The sequence below is a fragment of the Cheilinus undulatus genome, linkage group 6 (assembly GCF_018320785.1).
Source record: "Cheilinus undulatus linkage group 6, ASM1832078v1, whole genome shotgun sequence".
Classification (NCBI taxonomy): Eukaryota; Metazoa; Chordata; class Actinopteri; order Labriformes; family Labridae; genus Cheilinus; species Cheilinus undulatus.
The window spans coordinates 9,043,448-9,061,754 of NC_054870.1; the positions used below are offsets into that span (position 1 = coordinate 9,043,448).

The 18,307-nt window shown below is 39.9% G+C and overlaps 1 protein-coding gene across 1 annotated transcript in view; it reads right to left on the minus strand.

Moving 5' to 3' along the window:
- ttc7a (tetratricopeptide repeat domain 7A) overlaps nt 1-18,307 on the minus strand; it is a 117,679-nt gene that overhangs the window by 90,160 nt on the left and 9,212 nt on the right. The window contains exons 4-9 of the mRNA XM_041789910.1: nt 14,483-14,613; nt 14,147-14,271; nt 10,932-11,010; nt 10,141-10,310; nt 7,849-7,912; nt 4,429-4,566 (exon numbers count right to left, since the gene is read on the minus strand). Coding sequence (XP_041645844.1) covers nt 4,429-4,566; nt 7,849-7,912; nt 10,141-10,310; nt 10,932-11,010; nt 14,147-14,271; nt 14,483-14,613 — 707 coding nt within the window. The remainder of the gene's footprint in view (nt 1-4,428; nt 4,567-7,848; nt 7,913-10,140; nt 10,311-10,931; nt 11,011-14,146; nt 14,272-14,482; nt 14,614-18,307) is intronic.

Below are 18,307 nucleotides of genomic sequence, written 5' to 3' on the forward strand. Positions count from 1 at the left end.
TTAACTGTGATTAACCACAGTTCTTGGAAAGCTGAGTTCAGTTTCATTGGTCACACCCAGGCCTGATTACCGTCAGATTTGTTGAATCAAGAAATCACTTAAATAGAAGCTGTCAGACAAAGTGAAGTAGGCTTCAAGATCTCAGAAAGAAACGAATCATGCCATGATCCAAAGAAATACAAGAACAAATCAGAAACAAAGTGACTGAAATCTCTCAGTCTGGAAAAGGTTACAAAGCCATTTCCAAGGCTTTGGGACTCAGCAAACCACAGTCAGAGCCATTTTCCACAAATGGAGGAAACCAGGAACAGTGGTGAACCTTCCCAGGAGCGGTCAGCAAACCAAAATTACTCCAAGAATGCAACGACAACTCATCCAGTAGGTCACAGAAGAATCCAGAACCACATCCAAAGACCTTGAGGCCTCACTGGTCTCAGTTAAGGTCAGAGTTCATGACTCAACCATAAGAAAGACACTGGGCAAAAATGGCATCATGGGAGAGTTCCAAGGCCAAAACCACTGCTGACAAAAAGAACACAAATGCTTGTCTCACATTTGCCAAGAAACATCTTGATGATCCCAAAGACTATTGGAGAAATATTCTGTGGACCGATGAGAGAAAAGTTGAACTTTTTGGAAGGTTTGAGTCCCGTTACATCTGGAGTAAAAATAACAGCATTTGATAAAAAGAACATCATGCCAACAGTCAAACATGGTGGTGGCAGTGTGATGGTCTGGGGCTGCTTTGCTGCTTCAGGATCTGGACCACTTGCTGTGATTGATGGAACAATGAATTCTGCTGTCTACCAGAAAATCCTGAAGGTGAACATCCGGCCATCAGTTCTTGCCCTCAAGCTCCAGCTCTCTTGGGATATGCAGCAGGACAACAACCCGAAACACACCTGCAAGTCCACCTCTGCATGGCTCAGGAAAAACAAAATTAAGGTTTTGGAGTGGCCCGGTCAAAGTCTGGACCTAAATCCATTTGATATGCTGTGGTATGACCTTCCAAAACCTCCAATATGACTAAATTAAAACATTTCTGTGAAGAAGAGTGGGCCAAAATTCCTCCACAGTGATGCAAAAGACTCGCAAACGCTTGATTTCAGTTATTGCTGCAAAGGGTGGCACAACCAGTTATTTGGTTGAGGGGGTAATTACTTTTTCACATAGGGCCAGATAGGTTTAGATTATTTTTTCTCCCCTTGAAAAATTAAATATTCATTCAGACACTGCATATGTACTGACTTGGGTTGTCTTTGTAAGATATTAAAATTGGTTTGATGATCCGAAACATTTGAGTGTGATAAATATGCAAAAACATCAGGAATCAGAAAGGGGGCAAATACTTTTTCACAGCACTGTATGAGAAAGTTGGTTGGTCCTTCTTATATAACAGAAATACTGAATGGTAGTAGATCTTTTGTTCTATACTACATGAATTCACTTCTTATGTTCTCTTGTGATTCCAAAAGTAGGTGTACCTTGGTTTTGGTTGACTTCTTTCTTTTTATTCTTTTCTTTGGTTTTCTTTCTTTTTCTCATCTTAGGCTAAAAGATCTGCTGCAATCTAAAGACACTGAAGAATCAATGAAGAACAGAGTCATTGGCATTTACCCGTCTGGAAAGGTTATTTCTACAAAGTTATTTCTCGGGCTTTGGGACTGCATCCCATGGTGAGAGTAATAGAAAGACGTTTACACATAATTACACATAATTAAAAAAAAAACAAAAATAACAGTAAACACAGAGTTCATCTAAGGCTACAAGAAATGTTCTTTTGCATTTCTTTTGTCCTGCCATCAAATTGAAAAGCTTTTTCTCTGCACTCCAGCCTATTCTGCAGCTGCACTTTCAAATAATGTCCTTTGCATGCCTTTTGCATACAGTTGAGACAGACTACTTTGTCATGAAGTTGCAAATCAAGCTGCTTGTACATCCATCACAGTCTGCCAAGCATTTGTCCTCACTTTCACCTTTGATGACTGCTGAAAACTTACATTAGAAAACATTAAAAACAAAAATGCATTAACTGCAGTCATCAAAAGCATACACCAAATGTCTTCCTATTTGTCTGTTTGTCTTTCTTTCTTTCTTTCTTTCTTTCTTTGTGTCAATATATTTTTTGCACTGATGTGATATGCCGTGGCTTTGGTATATTTAACAAGCTGTATTTTAGTCAGTCCTGTAGTGATGCCTGGGGGAAAGATATACTTTTATCTCCCACAACACACACATCCATCAAAGGAACAACTATCAGTGTCAAAAACAATGACAAGGAAGAGGGGGTAAGGATCATTAGGAAATTAACAACCATAGAAAGTAGATTATACCATCCCTGTAACTGTGGACCAAACAGTTCCATGATTATGCTGTTTGAGTGAACTTTCCATGTTCCTCAGCAGTGTTGGGGGCAAGGTTATAATAGTTATATTAGTTTTTATTCTATTTTCACTGTCTGTTTTCAATTTCAGTTTATTTTTAATTAGTTTTCAGTTGTTTTTTTTGGTTTTGTGTTGTTTTTATATTGCAAAAATGCATTGTTTTAGTTTAGTTTCTATACTTTCAGTGTCAGGGACAAGACCAAAAAAGGCCAAAAAACATATTCAAAACATAAACCACTCTTTACTCTTTATTTGCCTTATTTAAATTTGATAATATAACTCAACTTCAACCTTAAACTATCATTATGTGAAGTCTTTTTCAATGAGATCAGAGTATTTTGCCATTCTTTAAGCTTCAGTGTACATGTCAATCTCCAGGCTTGTGTCAAACATTAAGGATGTTTGAGTTTGACTAATTTACTTATTTTAATTTTGATGGTAGTAACACATTTCAAAAAAAGTAAGGAGGAGGCAACAAATACCTGGAAAAATAAGTCGTACCAACAAAAAACATCTGGAGGGACATTTTGAAAGTAATAAGGTTAATTGGCAGCAGGTAGGTAAAATAAATGGGTGCAAAAGGAGCATTTCAGAGAGCCAGTCTCTCAATAGTAAAGATGCACAGAGGTTCACCAATCTGTAAAAAATGTTGAATAATGTCAGATTTTTTTTTTTTGCCATCATACAGTTGCAAAGATTTGGAACATCCCACCATCTACAGTACATAATATCATCTAAAGATTAAAAAAATCCGGGGAAATCAAAGGACAAAGGATTACAAGTGCAACTTTAAGTTGTATCATGCAAAGAAGAAACTACTTGCAAACAAGATCATGAGACGCCACTGTCTTATCTGAGCCAAAGCTCATTTAAAAGGACTAAGGACAGAAAAGTGGCAAGACATCGGCAAAAAAGGCAAAAAAGGGCAGTAAAAATGGTGAAGAGTGGTTAAAAAGAGACAAAAACTGGTGGCTTGAGTAGTGAAAGGGGTTGAAAGTAGCAAAAAAAAAAGTGGCAAAAAAAGGTTGTTTATTGTGTAGAGGGAAACAAAGATGAAAAGAGGTGTCACGAATAAATAATTTGAACATCAGAAGCAATAATAGCTTGACATAATTTCCAGGTCCAAAGTAAGGGAACAGTTAGCCAGGATTCTAGCACTAATGCTACTGATCAAATACACATGCAGTGATATTATTAAATTACAACTGGGAGGGCCCATTTTCTGGGTTTCAGGGGCCCAGACAGCTCCGTGGCAGGCCTGGTATACACGACACTACTGATCATGATTTGTAATGTGTCATGGCCTCTGTATGGTGACATATTCATTTAGTAAGGTTGTAAATGCAGAAGTAGAATCCATTTAAATTAAATACATTTAAATTGACAACTTTTTTCTTTGCGAATGGAAATGCCTATATTGTTGTAAAACTTCCTCCATTTTTTATCAATTACTCTGCGCTAACTATTTAGAACTGAGAAAATGTTCCTTTTTACATTTGATCATTTTCCCAGAAAGAATTTATGATGTATAGATCTAAAAATGAGAGCCTGCAGGAGTCTCAGCACTGATTGATTAATGCTTCAGTCTGTAATCAATCAGACTGATTCTTTTCATCACGTCAGAGATCGCTGACATCTAATCTTTAATACATGGTCCATACAGGCTCATATATCAGCCAATGGATCCTCAGTGTGGGTGTGGGTGTGGGTGTGGGTGTGTGGTCCTCCTTATTAGATGACTGATTCTGTCTGTGAATCAGTTCGACAGGTGGACAACCCTAATTTAAGAACGACCCCTCTCACCTCCAACCCACATCTGGGTGGTGGAGGTCACATGAAGAGAGCGTATAAAAAAGTTGTGGAGGATTTAAGAAACTAAAAAAAGAGGGAGGAAGATGGAAAAAAGATGACAAAAAAAGAGAGAGAGAAACCTAATCTTTTGGCTGAGAGAGAGAAGGACATTCATTCAAAAGTTTGTGAAAGACAAAGCTCTCACTGACCTCCATCATCAAGTGTGTGTGTCTCTGAGTGTGTGTGAGTGTACCTCAGACAGCATGGCATACTGCCCCCTCCTGGCCATGCCGATGGTCAGCAGGTCGTACACAGAGTTGGCATCCTGCAGGCTGGCCTGGCGAGCTTCGGCCTGATCCGGCAAACGACTGATCACTGCCTCGCCACTCGCCTGGACAGAGACACAATCTGAGTGATGAAGAAGAGGAGAAGGAGGGGGAGGGATGATCAAGAGGAACAGGATACGCAGGTAGGGAGGAAGAGATTGAGGAAGAGAGGATGAGAGGGAGGATGAGGAGAATGAGATGGTGGAGAGAGAGGAGTCAGGGGAGGAGAGGTGAAAGTATGATGAGGGGAATGGGATGGTGGAAGAAAGGAGAGAAGAAAGAAAGAAAAGGAGAAAGAACAGAAAATGGTGAAGGAATTGAAAGAGGAAGCGGTGGACAAGGAAAAGGAAAAGGAAGAAGGAAAGGAAAGGCAGGTTGAAGAGGAGAAAAATGTAAAAGAGAGGGGAAACAGAGAAGAAGGAAAAGGAAAGGTTGAAGGAGGGGGAAAAGGAGGTGGAGGACAAGTGAGAGGAGAAAGAGCATAAAGAGGAAAAGGAGAAAGGGCCCTTATTCACTAACTGTACTTAAGAAATGTGTTCTTCAAAGCCTCTTAAGCAGTTCTTTTGAGAAGATTCTGACATTCACCAAAGCTTTCCTTTTTGTGATTTGTTCTAAGCTAAGAACAAAATCTAAGAATACTCCAGAGCACTTCTGCAAACATGTGAGTGCTGATATGACAGAATAAACTGTTTAACTTAAAAATATGGTAGATTAACCCTCTGAGGCTTGAGGTATTTTAACTATTTTGTCTCTCCTTGACTTAAAAAGGTTGTGGTGCACAGTCAAGCTCTACACATATTTATAACCTGGGCTTTAAGAATATCTGTGCTGCAGTAATGTCACTTGGGTTTTTAGAAAGTAATAGAACTGTAAAGACAAAAAAAAAGACGTTATTTGTTACATGCAGGAAACACTACTGACTTTTTTTTGCACAAACGTGCTCCCGTCTCATAAGGACCAAAAAGTGAAAAAATAATCATTCTGTGACAAAATTCAAATAATGATACAATTACAAAATAAAGTCTTTGTGCTTCTTTGTTATTGTTTTAAAAAGTTCCTGTCTGCAGTGACGCAGAGGGCCACATCACAGGCTCTCTGTCCCTCTTACTCTCCATTATGAGCTATTCTGGCCGACTCCTACATAGCCTATAATACATGTGCAGTTTGGCATAGCCTGCCATTGGTTGATAGCTTTTACAAATGGATAATAGATGAAAAGACGCCCAATGTCAGGTGTGCTGGCTCGAATTTAATCTTTACAGTCCCCAAAAAGTCACCCAAGCTCCAGGCTTGCTAGAAAAGCCTCCATAAGGGAGCCACCAGGGCTATCTTCAGTTTATTCCCGTGAATTATAAAGGCTTGCATTCTGAGAACCTCTTTTGCATTGTACCTTCATGTCGTGTATTGTTTCAGCCCTCAGATAACATGATTCTTTTAAATGAACCTCACCTGCCTCCATGTCCTGATGGTGACCCTGTGTAGGTTGAAACCATTTGACATCCTCTGTGATTTTATTGACCCTGTTTCTGACTCTATCCACTGTCCTCCTCTATCTAATAAAGGCATAAAAATGCCCAAAAATAAATCTTAAAAAAAAAAAAAAAAAAAAAAAAAACCTATTCTTGTTGTATACGATGACATCTGTCTCAGAGCTTTAAATGTGGTCAGATATTGATTTAAACATGCAGTGCTTGATGGCAGCTTTAAAATGCTACATTATGAATATACATTTAGCACATGTGTAAGAGTTTTCTCATTTAACACTTATTTACAACAATAAACCTCTCCTCACACATGGGTTGAAATGCATTTCATTCAGGAAGACTCGTCATGCATTTACCAATTTTATTGCAAAATGGATCAACAGTTTTACTTGGCAGAGAAGGCTCTGCTCAAAAGATGCTCCCTGGGTTAGTCGAGCAGCATGCTCTGACTTTCCAGGTAGCGCATGGCTAGAAACCCTAGATACATTTACGACAATATGTACTGGATGAAATAAAAGTAGTTCAAAAGCACTTAATCCAAAGCAGCATTAATCTGAATATGAGGGTGCAATAAGCTTTATGCTATAAAGGAGGAGGCTGGGGTGGAGGAGATTAAGCTTTGCCAGCAGCAGCACCATGGTGCATCAGCATTAATGCAAGCAGGATTAGTAAAAGGTACATCATATTTATATGGACCACTGTGTTGAGAGAAAGAGCTGTAATTGGCTGGGGGAGGTGATAATTAGGATCAGCTGGCTGTCAGCTGATCCCGGCTGGGTGTATGACTAATGTGTCCTGCATGAACTAATAGTTGGCTTCATTTAAATGATGCAACATAATTTTAAAGCATCAGATTTAGAACAATGGAAGTGTTTCAAAGAATTTGTGCTTGTTTATATAGTTGATTTTATTCCATTTTACTGATATCTTTCTTCTTCTCCTTCACCCCGTGTGCCTTCTGTGTTTGCACACTGCCCGACAGTCTCATGTCCTTGTATGGACAAAAAGTTTCTCCTTGCTAATTAGGATAAATGTGCACATACTTCCATCTTAAGAGCACCTGGCATTCACAGGTGTGAACAACTCAGCAGTTTAAGAACATGTCATGAGTCCTGCCTGGGTTTCTCCAAGAAACTTCTTTATGAACAAGCTGAAGAAAAAGCTCAAGCTGATATTGGAAAAAGAGGCCCAATAAGAACAAGGAAAATGAGACAGAAGGAGAAGGAGAAAAAGTAACAAAAAGAGGAGAATCAGGAAGAGGAAAATGAAGAGGATGGTGAGCAGGAAGAAAGAGAGGAACAAGAAAGGAAGGGAGCGATAAAGGAAGAAAAAAAGAAAGATAAGAGGAGGAAAAGAAGGAAAAGGGAGCAAGAGGTCCAAGAGAGTCCAAGAGGGACAAGAAGGAAAAGGAAATCAAGGCGAAGAAGAGGAAAAGGTACGAGAGGAGGAGCAAAAGGAGAGAAAAAAAGGGGACGAAAAGGTGGAGAAAAAGGGAAGTAGGGGTGGAAGAGAGAGAGGAAAAAGAAAAGAAAGACGAGGAAAAAGGAGGGGAGAGAGGAACAAAGAAGGAAATCAAGGGAGAAGAGGAGAGTGGAGGGGGGTGAGGGAGAGAAAAAGGAAAATGTCAGTAGGCAGCGGGGTGAAGATGAAAAAGAGGAGGAGGAAGATGAGAGTGGTGAGTTGGAGGAAAAAGTGGAAAAGGAGGAGTAGGATGGAGGAAAAGAGAAGAAGACAGAGGACGACAACAAAAACTAAGGGTGGGAAAAGTGTTTTGTTGTCGTTTGAAAAGGAAGATGTCCCTGAAGAGAGAGGGGAGAAGGCAGTGAGTGCACATGTGAGTGAGTAAGTATGTTTGTCTCTCACCATGGACTCTGTGATGAGCAGCAGCAGCACGGCCTCCTCCACCACGTCCTGAGGACAGAAGCAACTGCAGACACACAAAAAACAAGAAGAAGAATCACAATCAGGACGTCAACCACACACAAACATATACACACCAAACAGACATGGGGCTGAAGGTAAGATGTCAGATTGCTGCGAGTGTCCAGTTTCTGTCTCATTGTGAGGCTGTAACACAACACCAACCACCCTGAGTGTATCAAAACACAGCACTATCTCAGATGTCTCAGACACACTCACACAATCACACAAATCTTCAGGCTTCATCTCTTATCTCCACTTCTCTCTCTACGTCTGTTTTTGACATGTTTTTAATATTATGAATGTGATAATTGAAGTACTGATGCAGGATTTTACTGACAGGGTCAGGTGATAGGGCAAGAAAAGCAGACTTTTGTATGAGGTCCTCCACATATGGACATGTCTGGCTGTTCATTACTTTGGTAATATTTGTCAAAAAGCCTTGGGCAAAATGAGGCCCCAAACACATGAGGAGGCCCTATGCACAGCATGTGATCTGCTTTTAGAAAACCTGTGCCATGCCTGTGCTAACATATAACATGCCAATATTTACATACGCATTATAGTTAATAATTACAGTGCTGTGAAAAAAAACATGTTTGCCCCATCCTGATTTTTTCTTTTTTGTATTTTATGGAAGCATGGAAGCATTTGTTAGCTAACTCTGAACAGAACGCTTTAATTTTGTAGGGACTTTGACTGATGGCCAGAGGCGCCAACTGGACTCCATCATGTCAACTTCTCATCTTCGGCACATCTTTGGGTATTGTTGGCAAGACCATGACAGGAGGGAAGAAATGGGAAGGGATGCAGGGACAGCAGTTGTGCTTTCCCAGGCCTGATCCTAGAGGTGGGCAGTAAACTGGTACTAATACTGTCACTGGTAAAATTTCCGCCACAGAATGAACTTTGCAACACCCTCATCACCGGTTTAAATGCCTACGTTGTGCTGTGATGCATGCATAACCGCTCCAAAAGCTGGTGAAGTGAGTGAATTGTGACAGACAGCTCACACTGAGTCCAGTCATTAGCAAGTATAGCTCTAGTATTACGTGTAACCAGGTAACTAACTGAACGTCACCCACTCTTGCTGATGTAACTAAGCACGGTTAACAGGCAAAACGTGTTCTTTCCTCTCAAAGTTTGATCGCTGTACCGCAACAAAGTCAGTGTGCCGTCCCCGTCAGCCTGCCTGGGGCTTGAACGCAAGCTAAGTGCTGCTTTGGCTGGTCTCAGTTTGTGTAGAGCCCAGCGCCGATGCTATTCACCTAACAACAGCTTAAACAACTGTTTAAAGTTGTGTTTTTAACTTATGACTTCCTTTATAAGTGAGTCAAAGATCCAGGCTACGATGCTAAATGAGGTCAGAAAAGCTGCTGTAAACTAGCTGCATAAACGCGCCGGTAAGCTAAGCTAAATCAATGCTAAACACACCACTTCAGTCAAGCTCCTCACAATTAAAGTCCACGGCTTTTATTGTGAACGCCTTCACCAGGAAACGCACTCAACTCATTAGCAGCTTTGCACACCCCAGCAGGATAGAGATGAAATGTGAAACCTCCTGTTCAGTAACACAGAAGTAAACATTTTTTGTGTTCCTATGCTTAGACATACATTGAGTTTGCCATCAAAGGCTTGTTTTAAGGGGAGAAGGGGGTTTATAGCACTTGAAATTGGATTTCAATTTTGTAATAGTGCGCTGTAACACTGTAACCGTCAAAGGCAAGAAAAAAACTGTGATATGATTTTTAGGCCATATCGCCCAGGCCTAGCTGATCCAGCTCACCACATATTGGGTGCCCAGGACGAGGTGGGCTGGTCCAGACACCAGGTGTGACCGGGTGTGTCAAGGAAGGCTCAGCTGGACCTGGCACAGGCCTAGAGGTTGACCATCAGGAGGCCAGAGCAGTACAGGACCAAGAATGAAATACCAAACTCCCACACCCCACCTGACCTGATGTGGCATTGAATCACACTTCCCTAAAGGAGACTCATCGCCTTTAATAAGACCATTTTACATTAAGAGATTTCCACTAAGCGGACTATAACCACTGATATGACCCAGGAAAAAACTGATGCTATACAGTCTCAGGGTGAAACTTAAAACACACTGACATTCAGAGGACCCAATGTCAGGCGATACATCAAAGACAAAACAAAATTCCCAAAAGGAGTCGCCCTCTTCAGTGTTGAACTCTGCTTAGGTAAGTACAGAATTTGACAGATAGAACTGACCCATCAGTGCTGTATCTCTGTGGGGGTTTAACAGTCGGGTAGATGGCGTCTTTGGAGGCAGCGGCGCCTTCTCTGTGGAGCCAGGCTGAGGGCGGGGGACCGAGAGGGGGCCAGTAGCTGTCTTCACTGACGGAGCTCAGCAACACCTCAGCCAGCTTTCTCGCTGCAGACTAACAAAAGACATAAGCGTTAAGTCCAGTTTTCTGATTCAACACAACAAGAGCAAACTGTGAGCCTAAATCCTCTGCAAGACATTCTGGGAAATTAAGTTGCAGAATTTATTTTGATTAGACAAGATGAGTTGGTAAATCCAGTGGGATAGGAAGACTCACTTTCTACAGACAAATTCTTGTGGGCTTGCAGAGTCAGTTTCTTTATAGCAATCCTTCACTTTTTTATCCTAACCACTTACATACACTTACAGTATGTACTTCATTTTGAATAAGGAAAAGCACTTGAAATGCTTAAAAATATTCAACAATGCTCAGATGAATCACAAGTTAAGTTATATCTGAAGCATCACAATTCTAACTGATTTAGTGTTGATTTAAAGTGACTGTGAGTGGACTTTTGACACAGACAGAGCAAACTGTGAGCCTAATCCCTCAGGAACATGTTCTACATGGATTGTTCAATAATATCTGTCATAATTATGAAAGACCAGCGGGTGACAGAAACAGAACATTATACAGGAATACAACACGGACAATGTCACAGTTTACAGAACTAGAGATGTTAAATATTACATCCATTGTGAGTGTGTAAAATCGTCTATGTGTGCTGAATCTTACCCTTCTGAAGTTCTGAGATCCTCGAGACTCCACCACCCTGAGCACCCGACGGAGCTGGTGTGCACCCTGAGCAAGGTGACTAACACACAAACACAAGCATGGATGGTTACAGGAGAAATACATAAAAACTGTATGTCTATCTCCACATACCTAAAGTCAGACAGTGTATTTTACAGCCAACAGATTTTATCATGAGATGACAAACACCAAATCATCCCAATTTGCATTTAAATTCAGTTTGCAAAGCAAAAAATGTGCCCTAGCCCTTTAAGGCAGTTTGGTTTTAGATTGAGAATAAAAAAAAGATTCGTTTTCAATTTGTCTCTTTTGTTTTATGTTTCTAATTTTTAATTTTTCCAAAAAGAAATCAATCATCTTATTGTTTTTATATAAGTAATTAATTACTGGAGAAAAATGCTGCATTCCTCTAACTTTAAGTAGCACAATTTAATAAATTCCTTGTTTTGCAGGCGACAGTGTAATCGTAAAAAGGAAACCATTAAGTAGTCTGTGCCACTTGATTCAAGCTGTGAGATGACAGAGAGAACAGAGTTTTATTTTCTGAAATGTTGAATGTTAAATTCCTAGAAAGGAAGGACAAGATAACATCCAAAAACCCAAGATTAAAAGCTAATGTTGCATTGTTTCATCATTAATATGGGCCATAAACTAGGCAGTAGAATGACAGCTGTAGACACAGACGGCTGTACAGTGCTTAACAAATTTATTACACCACCACCCAAAGTAAGGTTTATGCCACAGCTCTATCATGAAGTACTTTATTGTAGACTCTTTCATTTTCAGTGAGCTCTCCACATTTTACCATTTTGAACAGGAATGAGGAATTTCAAACTGAATTCACCTTTTTATACCCAAATTTGAGCCGGCTCACTGGGCTTCTCAGAGAAGTCAGAAATTAATCAAGCATAACATTCAACCACTAAAACTAATTTTTCTGTTCAGGAATGCAAGTAAATATCTATAATTTGGCATATTAATCAAGAAATATTAATGTGCTTTACTATTTGTTCAGTTTTTTGTAAATCAGTACATTTGAAAATTCATGGATAACAATAATAATGATATTTTAGCATTAAAAAATCATTTTGGTTAAAGAGCTTCTACATATTGGTGTATTAACCATTGCAGAAACATAAAAAAAATGATTTTGGCAATTACCAATGCTGTTAATTTTGGGCAGCTGTAGCATAAACCTTACTTTGGGTGGTGGTCTAATACATTTGTTAAGCACTGTACATTCTGCTACTTGCTGTCTGGACAACATCCCTGACATATTATAAGTTGTAAAACTGCTTTAATTCTTCATTTTTATGCAAATACTTAAACAATTCTTTTGTATGTTATGCAGGAGCAGGGCAGAGACAGAAGTGTTTGATATCCCAGGCTTAGCCCAAACTTAAGAGGGGGCAGGGGTATGCTTCCCCAGCAGGCAGTTACTACACATTCTTAAGCAATCTTTAGTACACATTTAGATTTAAAACAATTTATTTTTGTTGGGCGTAAGGATGCGCCTTGTTCTAAAAGTGTGCCCATGACTCTGGAGCCATAATACACTGTACTGAAGATCAATAATTTTCACTTCATCTATCTAAAAAGTGCAGAAACTGTCTTTATTTTATTTTTTAAATTCATAAGATATGGATAGGGTACAAATTTAGTGGTAAACTTTAACATTGGCACTATTTATCAAAACTGAGTATAAAAGCAAAATCTGGGGTTCTATATGTAGATACATTCTTAAAAATAATTTAAGTTTGCCTACAAGAATGACATTTCCATGTCTACTTGCATACTATAAATCAGTGGTTCTCAACTAGTCTAGCCTCAGGACCCACCAAGATCTTTGATGACAAATCTTGGCCCATAATTTCCAAAAATAGTCAACGATGCATGTTTAGTAAATAAAAATGTTTCACTGAAGATCTTGGAGGAACAGAATTTATGAAAGGAAAGAAAGACAAGAGAAAACTGTCATGTTTTACGCAACCTTTCCCCATGAAAACAAGTACATTTTAGCTGCTTTTCCAGGGATCTTAGGAAAAATACTTCAATAACACAGTAAAATTAGCGCTTTAATTGCCAGAAAAGGAGATAAATGAGTCCAAATCTTGATAAAACATTTAAATTTACCCATTATCACAATGCCACCATTTTTTTCCAGACATACATTATTGATCATAAGACTTGGTAGAAAAAAGTACTTTTCACCAGCCTAAAAAATTCAGGGCTTTTTAAGAAAACTTTTGGGGCTTGAGCCCTGTAGGCCACCCCTTTGCTCCACCTATGATTAACACAATAATACAACAAGTAACCTCATAATAGCAGCAGTGTCATACAAGTAACGTCACCCAACACTGTGGCAGACAACTGCTGTGTTCTTCAACATTCAGTCACTGTTTTTGTTGCTACCACTGCCACTGATGAGAAAGCTGCACAAAACTTTAGGAGTTTCAAGAAAAGCTTGCTATTTTTCATGTAAAAAAACTCTAAAAAGCAAAGACTGAATGGGTGAAAATACTTCTATCTTCCATGTCTCCTAACTGGAGGTTTACTGTGTGTTGGACTAGTCTGAGGCGGATCTAATAAACAGGATGTTTAGTAGAAGTGAAATGCACTGCCTGCTTTTCTTAGTCAAAGAGCAACACTGACACCCTCTGGTCAAACGACTGAACTACAGTTCTGCTGAATGAGGTGACTTGATCACAGGAGGGAGGGTTGAGCAAATGCTGCAGCCATTAGACATAGAGGCAATGAGGTTTTTAAAACATGAACATGAATAATTCCTCCTTTAGGTTACTAACAAAACAGATGTGATTGAAGGAACACATCATGTGTGCTTTCCTTAAAATTAAACTGACATTTTAAAGGTTTACAGTTGATAAAGGCATTCATTCTGTTACACTACTTACTCTCAACATTTGGCTTTTTTTAGACGACTGTGATTTGTTTTCATGAAAACACCTGAGTGGTGTCTAAAACCTTAATCTTTTATACCAGCATGTAATTAATCCAGAGCTGTGCAATGTTTGGTCATTGAGTTGATTTTCAGAAATAAGTTTAAACTTATTTTTAACACAAACTTTTGTATAAAAAATATTATTTAAACCTTAAACTTCAGTTAAGTTCAGTTTCTACTAACTTAACTTCAATATCAAAGCCAAAGCAAATGGCTTCCTGTTGGATGGGGTACTCACCCTCTCTGCAGCAGACACAGGTAGGCGCTCTGTAACGCAGCCTGCAGGAAGTAGCCCAGGTCAATGTCAGGGGGAGGAGCAAAGAGATTGGCTTTAGGTGCCTTCGTGTGGGGGGTCGATACAGTCTGAAAAACACGCATCTTTATTACTTTTATCTTTTTACTCCACCACCTACTGTTGCAGTTCTAATACAGTCTGTTTTTCATGTTCAAAGGTAAGAGTGACGAGGTATGCAGGTCCTTCACTGTGTAAAAGCAGCACATTTCTACGCTGAATGTGGCAGACACTCATTTGAAACACACTGGTAAAAGCATGCCCACAAAATCCAAACTGCACCTTGTCAAGCTCCTGCAGGTAGGAGAGCGCAGCATCACAGGCTCTCAGGAAACAGGACAGACTCTCCTCTTCCCTCTCTGACAGACGGACACGAGACACTGAGGAGAGTGCCTGGTGGTCCAGAGACAGACCTGAAAAACAAAGACAGACATGTTGTTGGAACAGGTGACAGGTGAGGATCTGGTTGACATTGATTCTTATTTAGAATCTTCTTTTAGAGTCCCTGTAAAGTTATAAAATATTTATTAGGTGTGTTGTGTGACAGGCCACTGTGTTATGAACCACCAGGAAAAAAATTCAGTCATGAAAAACATTTCCAAGTTTATAAAATCAAGCTTCAAATCATGAAAAGGAGGCAGGAAAATCTGCTCTAGGATGGTGTGGGCGTCTGTTGAATGAGCTGAAAAAGAAATACGATCGCTGTAGCGTCAGGGGGGGCTGGATCATCAAGACTGGTGATATCATGGACCCAGATATTTACCCTGCTCAAATAAAACCAAGGCTGGAAAGGGGTGAACAACTTTCTTCCAGTCTAAATAAAAAATACAAAATCTGTCACATGTAGATCTCAGTGTTTTCACATTTACAACAACCTTATCAAGTGTGTCGAGACAAAAGTTTTGGATAAATGTGGTAAGACTGGCAGAAATGTTACAAAAATGGCCAGATTAAGTAGTGAAAGGGGTTACAGAGTTGCAAAAATGGGTGATAAGTGTCAAAATGGGTTGTGGAGTGGCACTAAGGGACAACAATTGGCAGGAAAAGTGATGAAAAGATGTTAAAATGAGCCAAAATATGGTAAAGGGCAAAGAAAGGCACTACAAGTATCAAAAATGGGTGAAAAGTAGCAAAAATTGTGCAAAAAAGTAATTAAAGGGGTTCAAGAGTGGAAAAAAAGATGGATGTGTCAAACATGGATAAAAGAGCGATACAATGGGGACAAAACATGCAGGAATAGTGGTTTTAAGTGAGTTAGAGACTCTAAAAATTGGGGTAAACAGGCAAAAGGGGGCAAAAAGTATCGAAAATGGGTTAAAAGTGGCAAAAATTAACAAAAATTGGTTGAAAAAGGCATCGAATGCTGCAGAAATGGTCAAATTAAGTAGTGAAAAGGGGTTAAAAAGTGAAAAAAAAAAGTTAATATTGTTGCTAAATTGTTGCTATTGTTTATAATCAGTCAGTGCAGTGTCAGGTGTGTGGAGCTGGTTGACACTTATTGTGGCCACGTGTGGTAGGCTTATATACTCCTGGGTTGCAGCACTCTGTGCTGACTCATTGTCTCACCATCAGAGATAGTGAGGACATCATCTTGTGTTTTCCAGTGTGTTTGTGATGAGAAGAGTTTGCAGAGCTTTTGAGAATCTTTTCTGGGTGGTTGTTGATATCATCACTAGCTGTTTCAGGAGAGCTGTGTGACAGTACTGAGTGTCTTTACTCAGTATTTTTGTTTCTCTTTTCAGACAAGCCTTGTGGCTTTTGTATTTTATTTTAGGAGAGTTTCTCCTTCTCCCTACAAGTTCTAATTTATGGTCAGCTGCATGGCAGCGGTGGATTAGTGTCTGGGTTATATTCTGAAAGGGAGCTTTTCAGTTATTGCATAAAAGCATTTAGCTTTGTTTTCAATCCCCCTTCCCCATTGATCGCTCAAGATTTTAGTGGTTATCCTGTTAGGATAATTTTCAGAAACCCTTGGTCTGCAATTGTGTCCCAAAACCCCTTCCTTATGACAACAAATACTGTATGTTAATCAGATATTTATTAGATCTTTGTTTATTTCAAAGTCTGGCCCCCAGAGTCTCTGTCCAGACTAAATCTGGCACTTGTGCAAGTGTACTTGGTGATTCCTGCTTTACAGGGAAGTTAAAGTCCCTAACCCTTATCTGCGTAGCTCCATTAGTTTAAGCTACGTTTGCCAAAGATCACGTTGCTAAAGTTGACTTAGCTACATTTGCTTAGGTAGTAATGTTCACCACGTAGCTAGTGTAACTATGTTAGCTAACAAAGCTGAAGTGAACCACTGTTCAGGTATCTACTTGGAAAATAGGTCTATACATAGTTTACCCCCGGGCTCGACCTCTGACCTTTTCTATGTTCTACATATGTAATGTTTCTTAGTCTGTAATGTTTGCAATGTGGTTATTTGAATAAAGCTGTCTTTTTTTTCCAATATAAACTGGAAATACGTTGTTCTGACAAATGGCACCCCTGTTCTGACAGAGAGGGCTGTCGTTGAACACATTACTGAGGTTATCAAGTACAACCTGTGTTTTGTCCGACACAACACCTCTGGAAGGCTGGACAGTAAGCTCCACCATCCCAGAGCCAACCCCCTCCATACAAGCTCTCATCACCCCCCACGCCAACATTGAAACCTCCTACGGCCATCATAGCCCAAGCAGTACCGTACATGCAGGCTCCAGGTAGGGACAATGCTGATACTAGCTACCCTCATCCATAGCCCCTATGACCCCCACAAAAAAAACACAACTAATCCAGGGGCCAACATTAAACATAAAAATAGAGGTGAAGAGAACACAAGAGAAAAATGAAAAACACAGAGAAAAGTCTGAAGAGAGTGCTTTAAAAGTAAACGGGGGAATTACAGCCAGAGTGAGGTGACCTAGCTGTAGGACTGGCATTTTCCCCTGCCAGATCAGGCTGTTACTCTACCTCCATTTACTCCCTGGTTTTAAGCAAGGATAAAAGGAAAGAGACTTGGATGAGAAAAAAACCCACAAAAATCACACCTGTTTCACAAAAACCTAATGACAGACAAAAATTTTGTCATCAGTGTGCAAACATGATTAAAAACATGCATATCAATTTTTGCTGGTTTAGTTATGTTCAGTTGAGTTTGCGTTAATGTAATAAAAAAAGAATGACGTTTTTCCTCAAACAGACTCTGTTTTCTTCTTCTTTCTCTCATGTTCTTTCCCTGTTTTCTCTCATTGTCTCCGAGCAGATGGATACTCTGCTTACTGATGATCACAGGGAGACAGCAGAGCAGGTCCGACCTGGTCCAGATGCTCTACAGTATTGATTCAGATTAACTGCACATTTCTGTTCTGCAGGTCTGTGACGGACAGGAGCCTGAGGGCTGACGCCATCCTGATCAAATAAACTGAGAGCTGCCAATAGACAAGACATCATCATGAAAACATTCACGTCTGAGCCCCGTCCCAAAACAACACACAGGAGCTTCAAGCATCCATGAGAAGGAACGATACGACCCCCAGAGGGTTTGACCGGGTTCAGCAGCAGAAACATTCAGAGGAAATTAAAATAGCTTGTGTAATAAAATCCTGTTCAGGTCATGTTTGATAATCAGGAAACAGGAAATGTTAGAACATGATTATGAGTTTAATAAGATTACACAGAGCTCTATGGACTGTAGTGATGACGCTCTATAAATATCACCTTAGACATTTGACTGTTATTGTGTTTAATGTGTCAGGAAAGAATAAGCACAAAAGACAGTAGCCACATGAGATCAAGCCAGTAGTTTTTAAAGATCTACCATGTTCAATTAACAAGGCTCTGTTAGCAACCGACATGCAACCACAGGCATATCAGCTTAACATCTAAAAGACCTGTTGCACATGGGCCAGGATAGTCGCTGGTGTGGCTTTGGAATGAAACAACTCACAGGTATGTATTGCTGTTACTATGATTCTGTGCTGAAGTCTCAGATCGGCCTGGCGTGGGAGTCAAAATGTTCTGTCAGGCATCATAGCTGTATTTTGGCCCAATTTTGAGTAGGGCCTGGCTGCAGACCACAGCACTCAAATGCCCCCTCTCGCAGACCACTACTGTGAGATGCTGCCT